An 18,935-nucleotide genomic window follows, 5' to 3' on the forward strand; every position below is an offset into this window, starting at 1 on the left:
CCGGAAACCAGAAGAATCCAGGGTGTATGGGAGTATGGAGGTGGCAACGGTGGGGAGTGTTAAGGTAGCTAAAGAATCCAAACTAATTTCCATGGCCGTTGGACTGTATCCTGCCTTCTCACTTGAAAAGCAGAGTCAGGATCTGAGAATTTCCTCCATGTCCAATCTCAAGCTATGCGGGGAAAGCCTGCTGTGGAGGGGTTTTCCTATTCTAGTCCCTTCCTGTAACTCCCCCTTGTCGGCTATCCAGGAAAGTAGCTTCTGAGAAGGAGTTTGCCAGGACAAATTTAAAGGGAGGAAGGGGCAGGTCAAGTTTGTATTAGTTTTCAGATTTTAAGTTTTTAAGATTAGGTGTTATGCTAAGTATATTTTTTTTTTTTCTAAAATTTGCATTTGTCTTTCTATGGCTTCTTGTGGCTTGAACAGTGTGACTTTATAGGAGACATAAACCAGAGTGATGAAGCAGATGGCCATAGAGCAGAGGCATGTGACTGAGGGCATTTGATCTATGTAGAGCTGGCATCTCTGGGATCTGGCTGTCATGCTAAAATCTGTTTCTGTCTTATCAGGATAAATATCTAAGGAAAAAAGTGAATTTTACCTTTAAAAGTTTTTTTTTTTTTTTCCAGTACTGGGGATTGAGCCCAGGGGTGTTTCACTACTGAGCTACAGCCTTTTTTACTTTTTGAGACAGGTTCTTGCTAGGTTTCCCAACCTGGCTTGGAAATTGTGATCCTTTGGCTCAGCCTTGACAGTCACTGGGCTATAGGTGTGGGCCACTATCCTTGGCTAAAAGTGGTTGGCTGAGTGTGGACTCAATTTGACATCCTACCTCCTTCACTCTGTTTTTATTACTACTTTCTTTGGGAGCCATTCAAGTCCTTGGGCTTTTCTACAACTTTGCCTCACATAACCTCCAGGGCCTTCTAACCCTCTAAGGACAAGAGTGGAACAGTTTGTAACTTAGTTGGGAAGAGGTTACAGTCGCAGAAGAGCTGAAAGGAAGTTTGAACTCCCAGGTCCCCCGCTGGGGCAGGGCTTGGACTCTGTAGACACACTAACTCACCTGGCCAGCTGGATTGGAGCCATTGAACTAGGTCTTTTTCTTTCTGGTGGCTGAGGGGACTGAAGCTCCATAAGGATAACTGACCCAAGATGACATGGTAAATGTGAGGGAGGGATGGGGATGGACCCAGAGTGCTGCGTCCTGATTTTGACCAAAGGGTATACTGGGCACTGTTGCCTAAGACCCTTGCACCCCATTGGCCCGAGTTTCAGTGAACACCCGTGTGTTGTTAGTACTTACCCACGTTTTAGGTGGAGGAATCTACCTTTTTGTTTGGTTTTGGTTTGGTTCTTTGAAGTACTGGGATGGAAGCCGGGCCCTGCACCCCTGAGCTACATCCCAGCCCCGTCTTCTTTCTTCTTACCTCCTTCTGACTCTCAGCTTTCCAAGGTTGCCCTGAACCACCATGCAAATAAACTGTTTTTCTCAATATTTGTGCAAGTCTAGAGACATGAAACTCAAAGATTGCCTCATCACAGATCTGCCTCACCAGAGATCTGTATCTTGTTTATTTAGTGAGAGGATGGATGCGTTTGAAATCACCAGCACTCTGGGGTAGGCGGAGGGAGGAGGCTGCTGCTTCTGGGCAGCTCGTGGCCCACCTCCAAGGCCCAGGATATGCTCAGAGCAGACAATGTGGTTCCCAATGTGGCAGCATGGAGAGAGCCAGGCTCAGAACAGGACAGAACTTTTCCTTTCACCTGTCATCCAGTCAGGTCAGATTGCTTCAAGGAGACTAATCAGAAGGCACTAGGAACTTGTGCAGCATGGGTGTTACAGCAAGGGAGGCTTCTCCTCCCAACAGAACTATTTCAGGGGGTGGGGGAGGTAGTATCTTTATAGATAAGGAAGTGTAACTTTAATGGGTGGGAAGTGATTTAAATTTATTTGGTGGCCGGCATGGTGGCAGTGGATGCCTATAATCCCAGCAGCTTGGGAGGCCTAGGCAGGAGGATTGCAAGTTCAAAGTCAGCTTCAGCAACTTAGCGAGGTCCTGTCTCAAAAAAAAAAAAAAAAAAAATATTAAAAGGACTTGGGATGGGGCTGGGGTTGTGGCTCAGTGGTAGAGCTCTTGCCTGGCATGTGTGAGGCACTGGGTTCGATTCTTAGCACCTCATATAAATAAATAAATAAATATCCACTGACAACTAAAAAAAGGGGATGGCTGGGGATGAGGCTCAGTGGTTAAGTGCCCTGGTATCCCCTGTCCCCCGCATTTATCTTTCTGTATCCAAACCCTATGCCTTGGGCCAGTTGAGGGGCAGCTTCCCTGCCCTCACATTTCAGAACTAAGTTTGTCCCCATTTTTCCCAGAGTGTGGGGGCCACAGCAATCCCTGTACTTGGCTCTGTGTTAGGCAATGCCCAGCTCATTTTAGTTTTTGTACTACCCTCTGTCAATCTGGAAATCTCTTCTATAGGAATGAAAGGCCCCTGATATTGCCTGGCTCTGGACCCACTGTTCCCTAGTCCTGGGAGGGAGTGGTGGTGCAGGGCTGCTGCTCCCTCCTGGAACATCAAGGCTGGGCCCCAGATCCTTCATGAGGGTCCCAAGGGAAGTTGCTCTGCGGGTCCCAAAGGAAAGTAGAACACCACATGTGCTTCCTGTGCACCCAACCCGAGGCTCTGCCTGGTGACTGACAGTGAACAGAGGAGACAGATGTCACTGCACACCAGGCTGGCGTCTTTAGAAGGCAAGCACACTACGCGGCTGAGGCAGCCTCTGGGGGTAAGGAGTACAGAATGAGGCTGACAGGCAAACACCCTCTTGGTGCGCAACTCCAAATGGGACAAAGCCACGTGCACAGGCAGATGTGCAGAGAAGCACAGATGCCCCAGGTGCCCTACTTGGGGCCTGGCTGAGGGTGACTTCCATGGCCTGGCTCACCCTGCCTTGGAGGTAACAGTTCCTAGTGAGCCGGATGAGGAAGGCTGTCTAAACTGGGCCCCGTGGATTGAGGCAACTGCCTTTTCCTCTTATTTCAGACCATATACAGGGCAGAATACACCCCAGAAAATGCTGATGTTTTTGTTATATAATATATTTATAACCATCAGTGAGATGTCGGTTCCCACAGGAAAGGTGAAGTCATAAACCTGAAAATGATCATGGGAGTGACCCCTTACTGACTCTGGGGCTCAATGTCTGGCCCAGGATGCTTTGAATGATTGCCAGGAGTTAGGAATAAATGGGAAAAATCTGGTTTCAAAGGCATAATATATTTTGCTGAAGACACGTGTATGCATATGCCTTCAGGAGAGGGTGTGCTCTCTGGGGGAGACCTGCAGAGTCCTTTACATCATGAACAGGAACCAGAGGTAACAGCCTCCTTTAGTGGAAAACTAGCAGCATCATTTTGGATCCTGGAGCCTTCTTTGCCAGGGGTCTTCATCAGGCAGCCCTCCCCGGAGGGTTGGAAGGAGGCACCCGGGCAGCAAGGCTATAACTCATCCATCATGGCGAGCAGATCATCCCCCTTGCTGGAGCTCTGCCTTGGCTGCTCTTTGATCTCAAACTCCCCCATGATCCGAGCCAGCTCTTCCTTTTGTTGCTGGTCCTATTAGAGAAATGAGGTGAGAGGGACGAAGAGGGTGTGTGGGCAGGGCTGCCTCTTTGGGCAGTGGGTATTGGATTCTTAGTCTCACCATTGGTATGCACTTTAATTGCCCACTTGTTTGTTAGAATAGGGACTTTAGTTACAGTCTGATTAGAGAGAAGGAGTCTTTGAAGTTCAAGGTTATTAAAGATGAAGAGGAGAATAAGAATCTTTCTTGTGAAATCCCCTGTACTCACCTGTATAGCTTGTATGTTGATAATGTCGTAGGTTAACTCTTCTGGCCTGGATTGTGCTGCATGTCTAGGTGGGATGGTAAAGAAAAGAGTCCAAGGTCAGAGCTGTCTTCCTGCTAGCATTGTGAGCTGACTCTTGATAATTTGGCAAACTATTTTTTCTCTGCCTTCTACCATTTGTCTTCACCTTTCCACCCTTATCTCCAACCAACCTCCTCCCCGCCCCCAGAAAGTCCTTCTATGTCTTTGAGCTGCTGCACGCTCTAAACTCTGCCAAGAATGTTTTCCCTCTCCCTCTGCTTGGCAAACTCCAACCCCTTTAATCCACTGGTGCCAAAACAGTCACTGTGTCCTCAATTAGAGCATTCATGACATGGCACTGAAATGACTTAAGCACTTCTTCATTTTTCCCATTAGGCTGGGAGTGTTCTGAGGAAAGGCTCTAGGTTTTGCCCTTCAGGTTGGTGTCCCCAACACTTACCAGAGTGCCTGTCACACAGAAGTAAATGAAAGAAGTTATTTCAGTGACTAGGGAAGTAGAAGGCAGCCTCCGTCTCACATGAGATTCAAAATGTAAAAGTGCTTTGTCAACTGAAACACTGTACAAATCTTGGCAAATCACTACTGGGTTGGTTTGGGTGAGGCTGTCAAATCTCAAAGACATTAACTTCTCTCTAATTTCTTAACAAACTTTTCTTAGTATGATCATTTTGACTTCTGATGCTTACCATGCTCTGGTAAGTAAAACATTAGCACTCTTTTTTTTTTTTTCCTGAATATTCCAGAAGGTTCAGACCATTTAGTCCTAGCAGGGGGTGTCTTTAGCTCGGTTTTGAAATTGTTGGTATTTCATTTGTGATCTCTATATCTGTATTTATATGTCATTGGTTTGTAATTGTAATATTTAGGTTCTTATCACACCTAGGATTTTTATATATCTTTAAAGAACAGGTTTAAAACATACTCCTCCTCTTCATCAGTGGTAAAGAGATTCAACCGGAATCCTGGCTCTGGGCCGCTGGGTTTCTTAATCTCCATCCCTCCCATCAGCCTGGCCAGGAAATTCAGCTCTTCTTTAGCAAGAGGGTTTGGAGTGATGTTTTCCTGCAGAAACAATTGCATGATTTGTAACCACACGAAGGTGATCACATTTCCTGCTAAGGCCCCAAAGACCCATGGAGGTATTATAAAATAATTAAAAACAAACAAACAAAAAAAAAAACCACTTTATCCCTGGGTCCAACTAAAAGCATAAAAGCAGACTTAACCAAAAGAAAATTAATCCATGTCAGCAATAGAGGGAATCTAACAATGCAGCAAGCCAGAGATTTTCATTCTTTCAAGATGAGCGGAAGTTCCCACGGATCTACACTTCTCCTCAGACTACCTTCCTCCTTGGAGGAGAGAAGAACACTGCTTCCTCTTAATGTCAACCTACTTCCCTCAGCATCACAAGTAGCTCAAGTCTCCAGCTTCAAGGGCACCATTCCTGAGGAGCTCCCATACTGCCCTCTGGTGGTGAGAGTTAGGAAGACACCCTCGAGGCCATTCCCCACCTCACTGTCCTTACCCCACCTTCAGCTCTCCTACCTGACTCTTGGCAATCTCTAATCCAGTTATCTAAAACACAGATCTTGTCTCATGTAGCACTTGATTGAAAAAGATATATAGAGAAAAAAGGGGTCTTTGAAGTTCAAAACCCTGTTTTGATTCCTGTTTAAAGAACAAAACCAACTTATTTAATACCCTCCCTAATCAGGCCCACTGCCCCTGTCTGGTGCAGTCGGCTTCCTGCTCAGGACTGCTGTGATCTAGCCATGTGGAGACCGCTGGCTCCCTGCTTCCCTACACAGGATGCTTTTTCCTTTCTCTGTGCTGCTGCTCCTCCTGTCACCTCCAGCTGCATGACCATTTCTCCTCCTTTGCAGTTCAGCATTTTACCCACTTTGGAGCCCCACTTCAATATCATCTCCTCTGAGAAGCCTTCTTTTTTTATTTTTAATTTTTATTTTTAGTTGTAGGTGAACATAATACCTTTATTTTATTTTCATGGGGTGCTGAGGATGGAACCCAGTGCCTCATGCATGGTAGGCGAGCACTCTACCACTGAACCATAACCCTAGCCCCTGAGAAGCCATCTTGATCCTTGTCCCCTGTCCCCCACCCTGCTGGACAGAACCTATGTTCTTCTGTCACAGAATACCCAGCAAGCTCATCTTCCACCTCATTATAATTATTTGTTCCCATTGCTGTCTTTCCCAGGGAACTAAACTATGAGCTCCCTCAGGATGGGACCACATTGATATCAGGTCTTTTTTTTTGGTAGGGGTGCAGTACCAGGGATTGAACTCAGGGGCACTCAACCACTGAGCCACATCCCCAGCCCTATTTTGTATTTTATTTAGAGACAGGGTCTCACTGAGTTGCTTAGTGCCTCACTTTTGCTGAGGCTGGCTTTGAACTCTCGATTTTCCTGTCTCAGCCTCCTGTGCTGCTGTGCCTGGCTGATGTTAGCTTATTATATCCCTGGGTCCTCAGCCCACAGAGGCAGTTCAATAAATGTTCACTTAAAATTGACTATTCCATGATTTGTCCTCTAGCTAACTGGTATCCAGTTCGACAAAATTTGTAAAGATGGAATTCAGAGAAACAAAACCCCCATTTGAACTTAGCTACCACATCATCATATAGAGAAACACTGAAAAGGGATGTTTTAATGATTACCATACATTCTAGTGCTGGACTCCGCAACCGCGGACCCCGTGACACTGGTACAATGCTATTTCACATGTCCTGGTGGGTGGTTCCTGCTTAATTATGGTGGTTGAACCAAGCCTAAAATCACTTAATTAGTCAGATCACTGGAAGGCTCTGTGAACAGCTACAATTAAAAACCTGTGTGCTTGTAAGGCTGAATGGAAAAGACTGCAAACAATGAGGGAAATATTGGCTTGTTTTAAAATCTAGAGTTCCCACCTTTTTCCTCATGCTGACTTATGTACCTAGAAAGAAGCAGTGAGGGTAAGGGAGGGAGGCAGAAGCTCACCTGTGTCTGTGAGGTTAAGTTCTTTGATGCTGCAGACATATGGGTCTCCACAGTCCGGTTTACACTGTACCTGGTGTCAACAGAAAATGGTGTTGTTATCTAGTCCCTTTTCACTGACTTCCTTCTAACTTGGAAATACAGTTCATAGTTTTATTTTTATTGATTTATTTATTTGGTACTGGGGATTGAACTCGGGGTGCCCTACCACTGAGCTACATCTCTAGTCTTTTTTATTTTTTATTTTGAGACAGGGTTTTGCTCAGTTGCTTAGGTCCTCACTAAATTGTTGAGGCTGGCTTTGAACTTGAGATCCTCCTGACTCAGCCTCCCTAGGCATAAGTTTTATTTTGAAACATTAAATGTCATTCATAAAGGTGTTATGAGTACAGAATACAACCTTGTGCTAGCCACTCAGATTTCACTTTGTTCCAGAGAAGAATGCTGGGGAACAGTGTGGAAATGCTTTATTTAGTATCACTGAAGACATGTAGCACTGGGTGCAGTGTAATCCCAGTGGCTCAGGAGGCTGATGCAGGAGGATCTCAAGTTCAAAGCCAGTCTCAGCAATTTAGGGAGGCCCTAAGCAACTTAGTGAGACTCTGTCTCTAAATAAAATAAAATAAAGGGCTGTGGATGTGGCTCTGTGACTAAGTGCCCTTGAGTTCAATCCTTGGTGAAAAAAAAAAAAAAAAAGACATGGGGCTGGGGTTGTGGCTCAGTGGTAGAGTGCATGCCTGGCATGCATGAAGCACTGGGCTCGATCCCCAACACCACATAAGAAAAAATAAAACAAATAAAATAAAGGTATTGTGTCCATCTACAACTAAAAAAATATTTTTTTTTTTTTTTTTTAAAAAGGACATATAACATTACATGAAGACTGTGTGTTTCTGGATTTTCACAGGAAGGGAGCCTTTGGCTTGGCTCTTCTATGACTATTTAAATGCATACGCCTTTTTGGCCTGTTGATTGCCTTATACTTGTGAATGGCCTTAGGAAAAGCCAGGGCCCTGCATGCACTTATCTAGGGAAAGTACCCCAGTTGTCAGCAGGGATTTTCATAGCAGAAGTCAGGTAGGTTTTTTAAGTGACCTCCTTTAGAGTTCATTTAGGAAGGGAAAACTTGCTTACATGTTAGTTCCCAGTTTCAAGACTCGGTCTCCATAAAGTTCAAAAGAACCTTCTTTGGGTGCAGAGACGTAGTTTCCACCATGCTTGAATTCTGTCTTCTTCACTTCTTCCCCTTTGTTGTTGAACATTCTGAAATACAAAGTATGACATGATGGAATATTCTCCAAGCTGGGTAGTCCTGGAGGCTTCCTTATTCTTTGAACAATAGAACAAAAAATATTTATACACTTCTTCAAGAAAAAGATACATAATATAGTAGCAATCATATTGATTGAACATATATTATGTGCCAAGTGCTATGTAAACATTTTAGGGAATGATTATCTTATTTATCCTCATAGCACCCATTTAAGATGAGGAAATGAATCCTGGGGAATTGGGTGCCTTGCCACAAGCTCTTCTGCTAAGGAGGAAAGCTGGGATTAGATCCCAACCTTTTATATGATACTGGGCACTGAGCCCAGGGGTGCTCTACCACTGAATCCCAGCCCCAGTCTTTTTATTTTTTTATTTCGAGACAGAGTCTTGCTAAGTAGCTGAGGCTGGCCTCTAACTTGCAATCATCCTGCCTCAGCCTCCCGAGTCGATGGAATTACAGGCATGTACCACGGTACCTGGCCTGACCTCCTTAATCGCTAAGCTTTGCTGCAGGAAGGGCAGGACAAGCAGAACCTGGGGGCTTGGCAGTGTCACATCCTGTGTGGAGCCCACATTCTGGTTCTTGGCATCTCTAGAGCTGTTGGATAATTACTGTTGAGAATTCACCTGATGAGTCCAGGCACTTCAGTTCCCCAGGGAACAGGTCCGGACACTGGCAACACAAAGCGACCATTAGAATTTTGAACTCTGTCCTTTAGAAATATGGACACCTGGAAAAAATATGTTTAGTGTTATTTTTATGAATATGTTTTCATAAACATAAACATTTGAGGAGGAAAAGTGTGTAATGGTTTGGGGATGTTACCTTGTGAGATTATAGCACTAAGATCTTATATAAATAACATGCACAATTATAGTGGTTTTTGAACCATATAGTAAACCTTCCAGGTAAGTCATTGTTACCCCATAGTACCTTTATTTTACTTATTTATTTTTACATAGTGCTGAGGATCGAACTCAGTGCCTCATATGTGTGAGGCAAGTGCTCTGCCACTGAGCCACAATCCCGGCCCATGTTACCCCATTTTGACGATGAGGAAACTGAGGTTCAGAGTGAAGTGACCTGCCCAAAGAGAGCACAAGAGGTAGGGCTGGGATTCAAAACCAAGGCTGACTCCAAATTCCACACCCTGCTCACTTGGTTCCCTGCTCACTTTCCGTGAAGCTGTCAGCCTTGTGTTGTAAGAACCTCATATCACCATTTTATAGAGGAGGAATTGGCACTCCAAGGTTGAGATAGCCCGCTCATAAAGGGCAGAGCTGCGGAGTCCGCCTTTCCTGTTTCTGACTGGACCCTGAGCTCCTACCCACATGTTGGCCTGCCTAGCAGTGGAGGCCAGAGCAGGGTGCACCCAGGTCTTTCACATGGCCGAAAACACATTATGCATTTCCACTCTCTGTTTGTTATTCTGTGTTGAGGTTCTGCCCATTCACACTTTAAACCCCAATAAAGATTGCAGCAGTTAATCAGTTTTACTGGGTCTTGGCTTTCTCATCTGTAAAATGAGATAAACTTGAAGATCCCTTCCAACTCTACAGTTCCACAAGTTTCTATTAGTAATATCAAGAATAAGCCTCTGTTGCGTGCAAGGCATTGAAATGCATGGTGCAGAGATATGTAGACTGGCAGTTTGACACACTGATACTAGACTGTCTGGGCTCAAATATCCGTGGGCCTTCTTGGCTCTGGGGTCCCCCCCACCGGCTTTTAAAAATATTTTTAGATGTAGATGGACACAATACCTTTAATTTTATTTATTCTATTTTATGTGGTGCTGAGGATCAAACCCAGTGCCTCACATGTGCCAGGCAAGCGCTCTACCACTGAGCTATAACCCCAGCCCCTCCCTTCCTTTTTTCCAAGCTGGGGTTGAACTCAGGGCCTCCCACATGATAAAAGCATGTGCTCTACACCCTCCTCCCTGCTCTTGTTTTCTTTTGTAAGAGACATGATCTTTCTGTATATGTGTTTTCTTTTTGGTAAACTGGGAGTAATGAAGAGCCTAATCAATGGGTTAGTGTGACAGTTAAGCCAGATAATGTATAAAAAGCAGGGCCTGGGGGCTGGGGGCTTGACCTGAGAATCTGTCTGGCTGCACAGGACCGCTGGTCCGTCTGTCTGTCCGCCAGCCCCTCTGCAGGCGTTAGCTGGAGGTGGGGCTCACAGTCCCTTTCTTTCCCTAGTGCTCTCATCCTCCCCCATACTCCAGGGCACCTCTCTGCTGATGGCCTCTGCACCTCAAGCTTCCTCTCGGCCTCTTTTTTTGGACACCAGACTCACCCATCCTTGCCCGGTAGACATGTCCTCCTGAAGATTCCACAAAATGCACCCCACATTCATGCTGCTCAGGAAAAGACTCACCTTTGTCTTCCCCAAGCTGGTCCTCTGGAATTCAGCAAATGACACCACCCAATCACCTAGTCAGCAAGCTGAGCCCCCTTCCATCACCCTGCCTGATCCGAGAAGCCGCCATGCCCTGTCAATCGAACAACCATCCCTTCTTCTCTATCCCATGACTGCTCCCCACTGCAGACCTCTGCCATCCCCTGCAGCCACAGCAGGAGCCTCCTACTGGGTGTCCTTGCCTTCTGTCTTCCTGTTTTAATCCAGCCTCCATTCTGCTGTGAAAGAGACTCTCTACCCTTGTTGGCCTTCTTAAGTCTGACCAGCTCTCTGTTGTCTGCTAGATGGTGCAGCTGGCCTGTCCCTCTGAGCAGCCATGTTCCCGAATCCTGCGTTCCCCACACTCAATTGCTTGCACCTCTCCCCTCCTATGCCGGGCAGTCACATGCCTCAGTGCCTGACTGAGCCATGCCTCCTGCCTAGGGTGTCCTTTGTTTTAAACACTCTCCCTCCTTTTTATTTTATTAGAGCTTTACAGTTATACGAAGTGTGACTTCATCCCTACAAACTCATTCATGTGTGGAAATCAATTTCAATTCATGATCCTTCCTTTTCCCTCCCATCCTCCCTCCTCCCATCCTTCTTCCTCTATTAGACTTCCTTTCACTCATTCATTAATTTATATTTGATAGGTTCTTTATGTTGTCTATTCTTCCCTGCCTCCTTCCTTTATTTAACTCTAGCTTCCACACATGAGAGAAAACATTTGACTTTTTTCTTTTTTAAAAAATATTTATTTTTTAGTTGTTGTTGGACACAATGCCTTTATTCCATTCATTCATTTTTATGTGGTGCTGAGGGCCCTGCACGTGCTAGGCGAGTGCTCTACTGCTGAGCCACCACCCCAGCCCAACATCCGACCTTTGAGTGCTTATTTCACTTAGCATGATATTCTCCATTTCCATCCATTTACTGGCAAATGTCATAATTACATTCCTTTTTTTATGGCTGAGTAGAACTCCCGTGTGTGTGTGTGTGTGTGTGTGTGTGTACCATAATTTATTCATTTGTCTATTAATGGGCATCTGGGTTGATTCCATAATTTTGCTATTGTGAATTATACTGCTATAAACATTGATGTGGCTGTGTCACTCTAGTATGCCAATTTTAGATGTTCTAGGAAAATGGTGAGAACTGAGAGAGCTGGGTCATAGGGTGGTTCCATCCCTAGTTTTTTGAGGAACTTCCAAACTGCTTTCCAGAGTGGTTGTACTAGTCTGCAGTCCCACCAACACTGTACAAGTGTACCTTTCTCCCCACAATCTCGCCAGCATTTATTGTTGTTCGTATTCTTGATCATTGCCCATTCTGACTGGAGTGAGGTGGAATCTCAGTGCAGTTTTAATTTGCATCTCCCTGATTGCTAGAGATGTTGAACATTTTTTTCATATATTCATTGGCCATTTATGTTTCTTTTTTTTTTTAGAAGTTTCCATTTAGTTCTTTTGCCCATTTATTGATTGGGTTATTTGTTGTTTGGGTGTTAAGTTTTTTGAGTTCTCTGTATATTCTGGATTTTAATCCTCTACTGGAGGAGTAGCTGGCCAAGATTTTATCCCATTCTGTAGGCTCTTGCTTCACACTTATAACATTTCCTTTGCTGTGCAAAAGCTTTTTAGTTTGATGACATACCACTTATTGATTCTTGGTTTTACTTCTTGTGCTTTGGAGGTCTTGTTAAGGAAGTCAGTGCCAGCACCTATATGATAGAGTATTGATCCTATGTTTTTTTCTAGTACTTGTAAAGTTTCTGCTCTAATTCCTAAGTCTTTGATCCATTTCAATTTGAGTTTTGGGCAAGGTGAGAGACAGGGGTCTAGTTTCGTTTTTTCTACATAGAGCTATCCAGTTTTCTTAGCATCATTTGTTAAAAAGGCTGTCTTCAAAATATATTTTTGGCACCTTTGTCAAATATCAGACAGCTGTAGGTATGTGGATTTGTCTCTGTTCCTTCCCACTGGTCTTCATGTGTATTTTGATGCCAATACCATGCTGTTTTTGTTACTACAGCCTGTAGTGTAATTTCAGAGTAGGTATTGGGCTGCCTCCTGTTGGGAAAACATATAACGGCAGCAGCACCCCAGAGAAAAACCACAACATGGCGCCTAACGACCCTCTTTCTCCTCTTTTTTTCCTTTCACTGGCGCGAAAAGTGTCCCCCCCCCCTCCCCACCCCCCGCCAATGTTCAAATCCTGCGGGTGGGAAACCTTAGCCCCAATATTAACTTCTTGGGCTCCGGAACTGACATATGGAAGAGCTTGCCAATAAACGGGTGACCCGTTATCTACCTCAGCCCTGCTACCTCTCCTTAGGTCTATATAAACCCACAGCCTTTTGTAATAAAGTGGAACCTCTTCGGTGATCTGTGTCGTGTGGTGTCTCCCATTCGTAGTGTGGTGCAGCGTCCTTACACCTCCTACTTCACTTTTCTTGCTTAAGTAAGTATTGCTTTGGCTATTCTAGGTCTTTTATTCTTCCAAATGAATTTAAGAATTTTTTTTTTCTTCTAATTCTCTGAAGAATGTCATTGGTATTTTGATGGGGATTGCATTAGATCTACATACTGCTTTTGGTAATACGGCCATTTTGACAATATTGAGTCTGCCTATCTAAAAACATGGGCAGTCTTTCCATTGTCTAAAGTCTTCTTCAATCTCCTTCTCCAGTGTTCTATGGTTTTCATTGAAGAACCTTTTACCTCCACAGTTAGATTAATTCCCAAGTATTTTATTTTATTTTTGAGGTTACTGTGACTGGGACAGTTTTCCTGATTTCTTCCTTGGCTGAATTACTGTTGCAGTATGAGAAAATTACTGATTTATGGCTGTCCTTAACTCTATCATTTAAAGAAGGGCTGTTCCAAAGCAGTAGTTACTAGTTAAGTGTGGCTATTTAAATTTAAACTAAGGGCTGGGGATGTGGCTCAGTGGTAGAGTACTCGCCTACCATGGGGTGGCCCTGGTTCAATTTCTAGTACTACAAAACAAACAAACAAACAAACAAATTAATTAATTAATTCAGTTTCTTAGTCCCTATTCCAAATGCTCAAGAGCCACATCTGGCAAGTTGTTATCAAATTGGATGGCACAAATATGGAGCTTTTCCATCATCCAGAGAGTTCTATTGGACAGTGCTGGTCTAATACAACAACACCCCTGTTGCCTTTTATAACTTTACCCAATATTATCATCTTCCTAAAAGCTCTCGTACAAGAACATAACATATCTGTCTTCCCAGTCTCTTCCTCCTAGCATAGAACCTCTTCAAGGCAGGGACTTGATATTTCTAAATTGTGAATCTCAAACAATTAAAACAGTGCCTGGCACACAGTAGGCCATCAATATATATTTACTAGATTGTTTTCCAGGGATGAAATATTCCTAAAGAGTGTGGATAATGGAGTGCAGACATAGGTACAGTCTCTTCTTATTCTGTGGAGAGCCTAAGATGGAATGATGTTTTCCAACAGTGGAAACAATGGACAGGACAGAAAGGAAGTCCATGATGGAAGGATGCGGGAGTAGGAATGAGGGCGGGGAGTGGGCCAGAGGTCAGCGGAGTGTAGCCCTCAGGGGATCAAGAATTGAGATGGTTGTAAACAACTATGGAGGATTCCAAGTGGAATTGGTGTAGTCATCTCTATTCAGGCTCTGGTACACGGGTCAGGGCTTGGGCATGTTAAGCGCATTTCATGCTACTTGGTGATATCACAGAAAGCTTAGATATTGAATAGGTAATTTTGTGTTTGCTGTGGTTAATAAGCAGGGAGCTATTAGAGCAGAGCTGTTTTCATGATTTAGTTGTTTTGCTTACAAATCTAAAAACCATTTTGAAAACAGAAAATCTGTATAGGCAATCACAAATAGCAGCTGAGCAGAAATACCATTAAAGACCAAACATGAAAAACCAGCCCAGATGTTACAGATCAGTGGCAGAATATTACCAAGACATGTGATTCCTATTTTTCTTGGCAAACATTCTGATGTTTCATTGCCCATCCATTTAACAATTAAAGCTTAATATATTTTGTGGTTTAATGTATTTTAATGATTTTGCTATAAAATTGTTATTGGGTAAGTCTTTTCACTATTATGAATTTTATCTTGTCAGAATTGAGAAATCAATACAGCTGTTTGTATTATTGTGATCCATAAAATATGCCAAAATATGCATGGTCTTGAGAACAATACTATATGAAATTTTCAATATTTTAAAATTGATTTTAAATTTGATGTGAAACTTAATCTTCTTTAGCTTTAATATTTTTTTGTCTTAATCGATGACTAGTAGAGTCTTAATTTATATTGATGTTATTACTCCATCCATAGCAAATACATCAAAATTATTCATGAGGGTTAAAAATAAAATTGGCAGCAGAGTTGAAATCTATTTGTCTTTCCTGGCCCATAGAAGGGAAATATAATAAGGCAGTAAACATACTCTATTTCTTCTTTTTTTTTGAATTTCATTTTGTGAATACATTATGCATGCACAGGTGTGAAATTCAAAAGGTTCAGAAGGGTATATATGATGAAAAGAAAGTAAGTCTCTTTGCTACTCCTGTCCTCCTTTCAGTTCCTTACTCCCAAGAGGCAACCACCGTGACTGGTTTCTTGTATAACCTTCCAGAAACACGTTACACCATTTGTGCATCATCAGCAAATACACACATATTACATATGTTGCTTCAGTTAATCCACCTAACAAACTAAATTGGCTAGTGTAATTTCCATTTTTTCAGATGAATTAACTAAGCTTCAAGTGAAGTAATTTGGGATTATAGGCAAGTACCACCATGCCTAGATGGAGTCAGATATACCACTGGCACTAGCTCCATGATCCTTCCAGCTATTCAGGAGGTGGAGGATCACAGTTTGAGTCCAAACCTGGGCAACTTATTGAGACCCAGTCTCAAAATAAAAAATAAATAGAGCTGGGATGTAATTCAGTGGTAGAATGTCTCTGGGTTCAATCCCCAGCACCAAGAAAAGAAGAAAAAAATGTCTAATTCCAAAGCCTGGGCTTATTCTGCCAATCATACCATCTTTCTCATCTCATTTGCTAAATTATGGAAAAGAACAAAATCAGGTTCAGGAAAGATGGGCCACAAATTTACAAACTCAGAATTTGCGATCCCTTTGCTTTTGAAAGTTAAGATATAGAACTGTCTGCAGGAGGAGGGAGAATGAGCTGGGAGGCAGTAGCCAGCAGGAAGTATGGGAATCTGAGCTAGGCTGGGGCAGCAGGGATGGAAAGGAGGATGTGGCTGTGGAAGGGCAGACTCTATGAGCCTTAGAAGCAACTGGATGAAGATTAGGGAAGGGGAATCAAAGGTGGCACTCTGCTTCTGAGACAAGGGAGTGGGGCAATGGTGCCCATAAAAAAAAGCTGAAAGTTGGGACAGCATTTGAACTGCAGAATTTAGGAAAGACCTTGAGTTGTTCACCTGGTGGGGTGGGCATCCTTACGGAGAGTTACTACAAGCAGGTGGAGCTGTGAGCCTGGGGGCAGTGTTGGGCAAGGGTAAAATAGAGGTTAGACTCGAAGTCACAGATTAAGGAGGTGGGGTGGGAGATGCCTAAAAAGCAGAGGGTGGACAGAGGCAGAAGGAGGCAGGAGTGGAGATAGGCAGGGAGAAAGGAAGGAGTGAGAAGCCTTGAGATGGGCAAGGGAAGGGAAGGCCAGGATGAGGAGGAGCATGGAAGTGCAGGGAGGGTGTGGTGTCCTGGGAGGGAGGGAACCTTTTGACAGTGTGTGGTGCTGAAGAAGTTGAGGATGATAAGGGTGGATAGAACTCTGGAACTGAGGTCAGGCTGGAACTGAGGCTTTGAGAGCAACTTCCTCTAGAGAAGCAAGAGACAAAACCATCTTCCTCCCTCCCTCCCTCCCTCCCTCCTTCCTTCCTTCCTTCCTTCCTTTCTGTATTGGAGACTGAACAAAGGGACACTCTGCCACTGAACTACATCCTGAGCCCTTTTCTAATTTTTATTTTGAGGCAGGGTTTCACTAAGTTGCCTATGCTGGCCTCCAATTTGCGATCCCTTTGCTTTAGCCTCCTGTCACTGGGATTACAAGTGTGCACCACCATGCCTGGCACCAAAATATATTTCAAAGAAACTCATAACTGGGAAAGAATGGTAGCATCATTGTCTTCCTTGGTCCTTTTTTGGCAGTACTGGGGATTGAACCTAGGGATGCTCTACTACTACTCTATCATTTTATTTTATTTTTAAAGTTTTATTTAATTTATATCCATATTTATTTTTTTAAAAATATTTTTAATTGTAGGTGGACACAATACCTTTATTTTATTTATTTATTTTATGTGGTGCTGAGGATCGAACCCAGTACGGTGCTAGGTAAACACTCTACTGCTGAGCCACAACCCCAGCCCTTCATATATGTATGTTTGTATAGTTTTATGTTTACTTTATAACAAGGTCTTGCGAAGTTGCTGAGGCTGGCCTTGAACTTGCAAAAATCCTCCTGCCTCATCCTTTCGAGTTGCTGGGATTATAGCCTGCATGTGCCACTATGTCTGCCTTATACTGCATATACTACATATAATCTGTCTGCATATACTATGTCTGCCTTTCCTTGGTCCATTTAAAAACTGTCTTATCAGATTATGTATTATTAGATTATCAGAATGTGTATTATCATGGATTCAAACCATGATGGACATCACTAAGTGGGCAAAGTCTCCACCCTTGTCTGCCCTGATGACCCATGTTTCCCCAGGTTAGAGCTGCAGAGTCCCTGCTGCCCACTCACTTACTCTGATGTGCAGGTCCTGGAAGAAGATGAGGAGTGTCTGACGGATCAGTTGGAACTCCCCAGCAGAGAGAGCCCCGTACGTCTGCCAAAGGCAAAACAGAAAGGGGTGCTTCACTTTCATAAGGCGTGACACAAGGGTGCTTCACTTTCACCTGTGGACAGGTGAGGGTGGGGGGTGCTCAGGGATGGGAGACAGATAAGCAAGGAGAGGGGCAGCAGGAGTGCCAGCACCCTTCCTCCCCAGTGGAAAAACCCTATTATACCACAGCAGAGCAGCGATACATTTTGTCTCCCCCATTTTCCACACCTGAAGAGCTTGCTCCCCAAGGTTTAGCAAAATGAAACCAACTCCCTTTCAGGTAAGTTAGAAATGGCTACGCTCTGTACTGCTGCTTTTCCACTTATGAAGGTGACAGTGGAGGGCATAAGAGGATAATGCCTACTATATTAACAAAATGGATACTTAAAGATTTTTGGAATGTTCTAGAAGGGTAGCTGCCTTTGTCATTCCTCACCCTGTTCTCTCTTACAGAGGAGTGAGGACAAGTTTGGGAGCTGAGAGGTGATAAACTGGTGGTACTCTTACATCTGTCAGCTGTCGGAAAGTCTCATCCACTTGGTTCAGGATGGTTGGGGAGTCTTGGATGAATCCCTTGATGGCATCTAAATGATTGAAAGTGACCAGCAGCACATCCTTGGGACGTGGACACAGCAATACTTGATATTTGAAAGCCATAGTCATCAGGTCATAGAGCTGTCAACCCATACAAAAACAAAATAAATAGGACCATAAAAGTAGATGTCAGGGTCTCTGACAATGATTCAATCAAGCATTTACTGAAAACCAGCTCCGGGCTTAGCACACAGCTCAAGTGACCATATCACCCAAGCCAAGGTTCTTCTGAGAGTAAAAGGGGGTGATATTAGTATTTAAGCCAGAACAACAGGAGTAACCTGGGGCATTCCTGGGAAAACCAGAATTTCCGGTCATGTGACATGTATTGCTGATGGGACACATATGAAACAATGTTGGCAGCTGTGGCGTCCTGGTCTGGCCCTTGAACTTGAAGGAATGAAACCTGAATTCAAGTCCTCCTTTGCTGCTGACATTTTTGTATGACCCTGGCCAAATTTCTTTTTCTTTTTTTTGAGATCCTGGGGATTGAATCGAGGGCTTTGTACATGCTAAGCATGCATTTTACCACTGAGCTACCCCTCAGCCCTGGCCAGCTTTCTTTCTTTTCTTTTTCTTTTTTTTTTAATATTTATTTATTTTTTTAGTTCTCGGTAGACACAACATCTTTGTTTGTATGTGGTGCTGAGGATCAAACCTGGGCCGCACGTATGCCAGGCAAGCGCGCTACCACTTGAGCCACATCCCCAGCCCCCTGGCCAGCTTTCTTAATGTCTCTGAGCCTGCATTTTCTTCTGTTAAAACTACTACCCAATTTCCCAATATTGCAGGGTTGCTGAAAGGAATGAGATGATATATGTCAAAGTGGCAAGTAGAAGTTCTACAACTATATAAGACCACTTTTAAATGTGAACAGCATTTACTAAG

The 18,935-nt window shown here is 43.8% G+C and overlaps 1 protein-coding gene and 1 long non-coding RNA gene across 2 annotated transcripts in view; one reads left to right on the forward strand and one right to left on the reverse strand.

The window, feature by feature from the left end:
• Positions 1-1,118: 1,118 nt before the first annotated feature.
• LOC139707443 (uncharacterized) lies at positions 1,119-17,977 on the forward strand. Its single transcript, XR_011709011.1, has 3 exons — positions 1,119-1,163; positions 17,339-17,536; positions 17,907-17,977. It is a non-coding gene; the product is annotated as an uncharacterized lncRNA (long non-coding RNA).
• Oscp1 (organic solute carrier partner 1) overlaps positions 3,155-18,935 on the reverse strand; it is a 31,598-nt gene continuing 15,817 nt past the window's right edge. The window contains exons 3-10 of the mRNA XM_027937547.3: positions 17,961-18,128; positions 17,376-17,456; positions 8,799-8,902; positions 8,034-8,162; positions 6,903-6,972; positions 4,821-4,960; positions 3,860-3,923; positions 3,155-3,623 (exon numbers count right to left, since the gene is read on the reverse strand). Of these exons, the coding sequence (XP_027793348.1) occupies positions 3,507-3,623; positions 3,860-3,923; positions 4,821-4,960; positions 6,903-6,972; positions 8,034-8,162; positions 8,799-8,902; positions 17,376-17,456; positions 17,961-18,128 (873 nt within the window). The 3' untranslated portion in view covers positions 3,155-3,506. The remainder of the gene's footprint in view (positions 3,624-3,859; positions 3,924-4,820; positions 4,961-6,902; positions 6,973-8,033; positions 8,163-8,798; positions 8,903-17,375; positions 17,457-17,960; positions 18,129-18,935) is intronic.

The sequence above is a fragment of the Marmota flaviventris genome, chromosome 10 (genome assembly GCF_047511675.1).
Source record: "Marmota flaviventris isolate mMarFla1 chromosome 10, mMarFla1.hap1, whole genome shotgun sequence".
Classification (NCBI taxonomy): domain Eukaryota; kingdom Metazoa; phylum Chordata; class Mammalia; order Rodentia; family Sciuridae; genus Marmota; species Marmota flaviventris.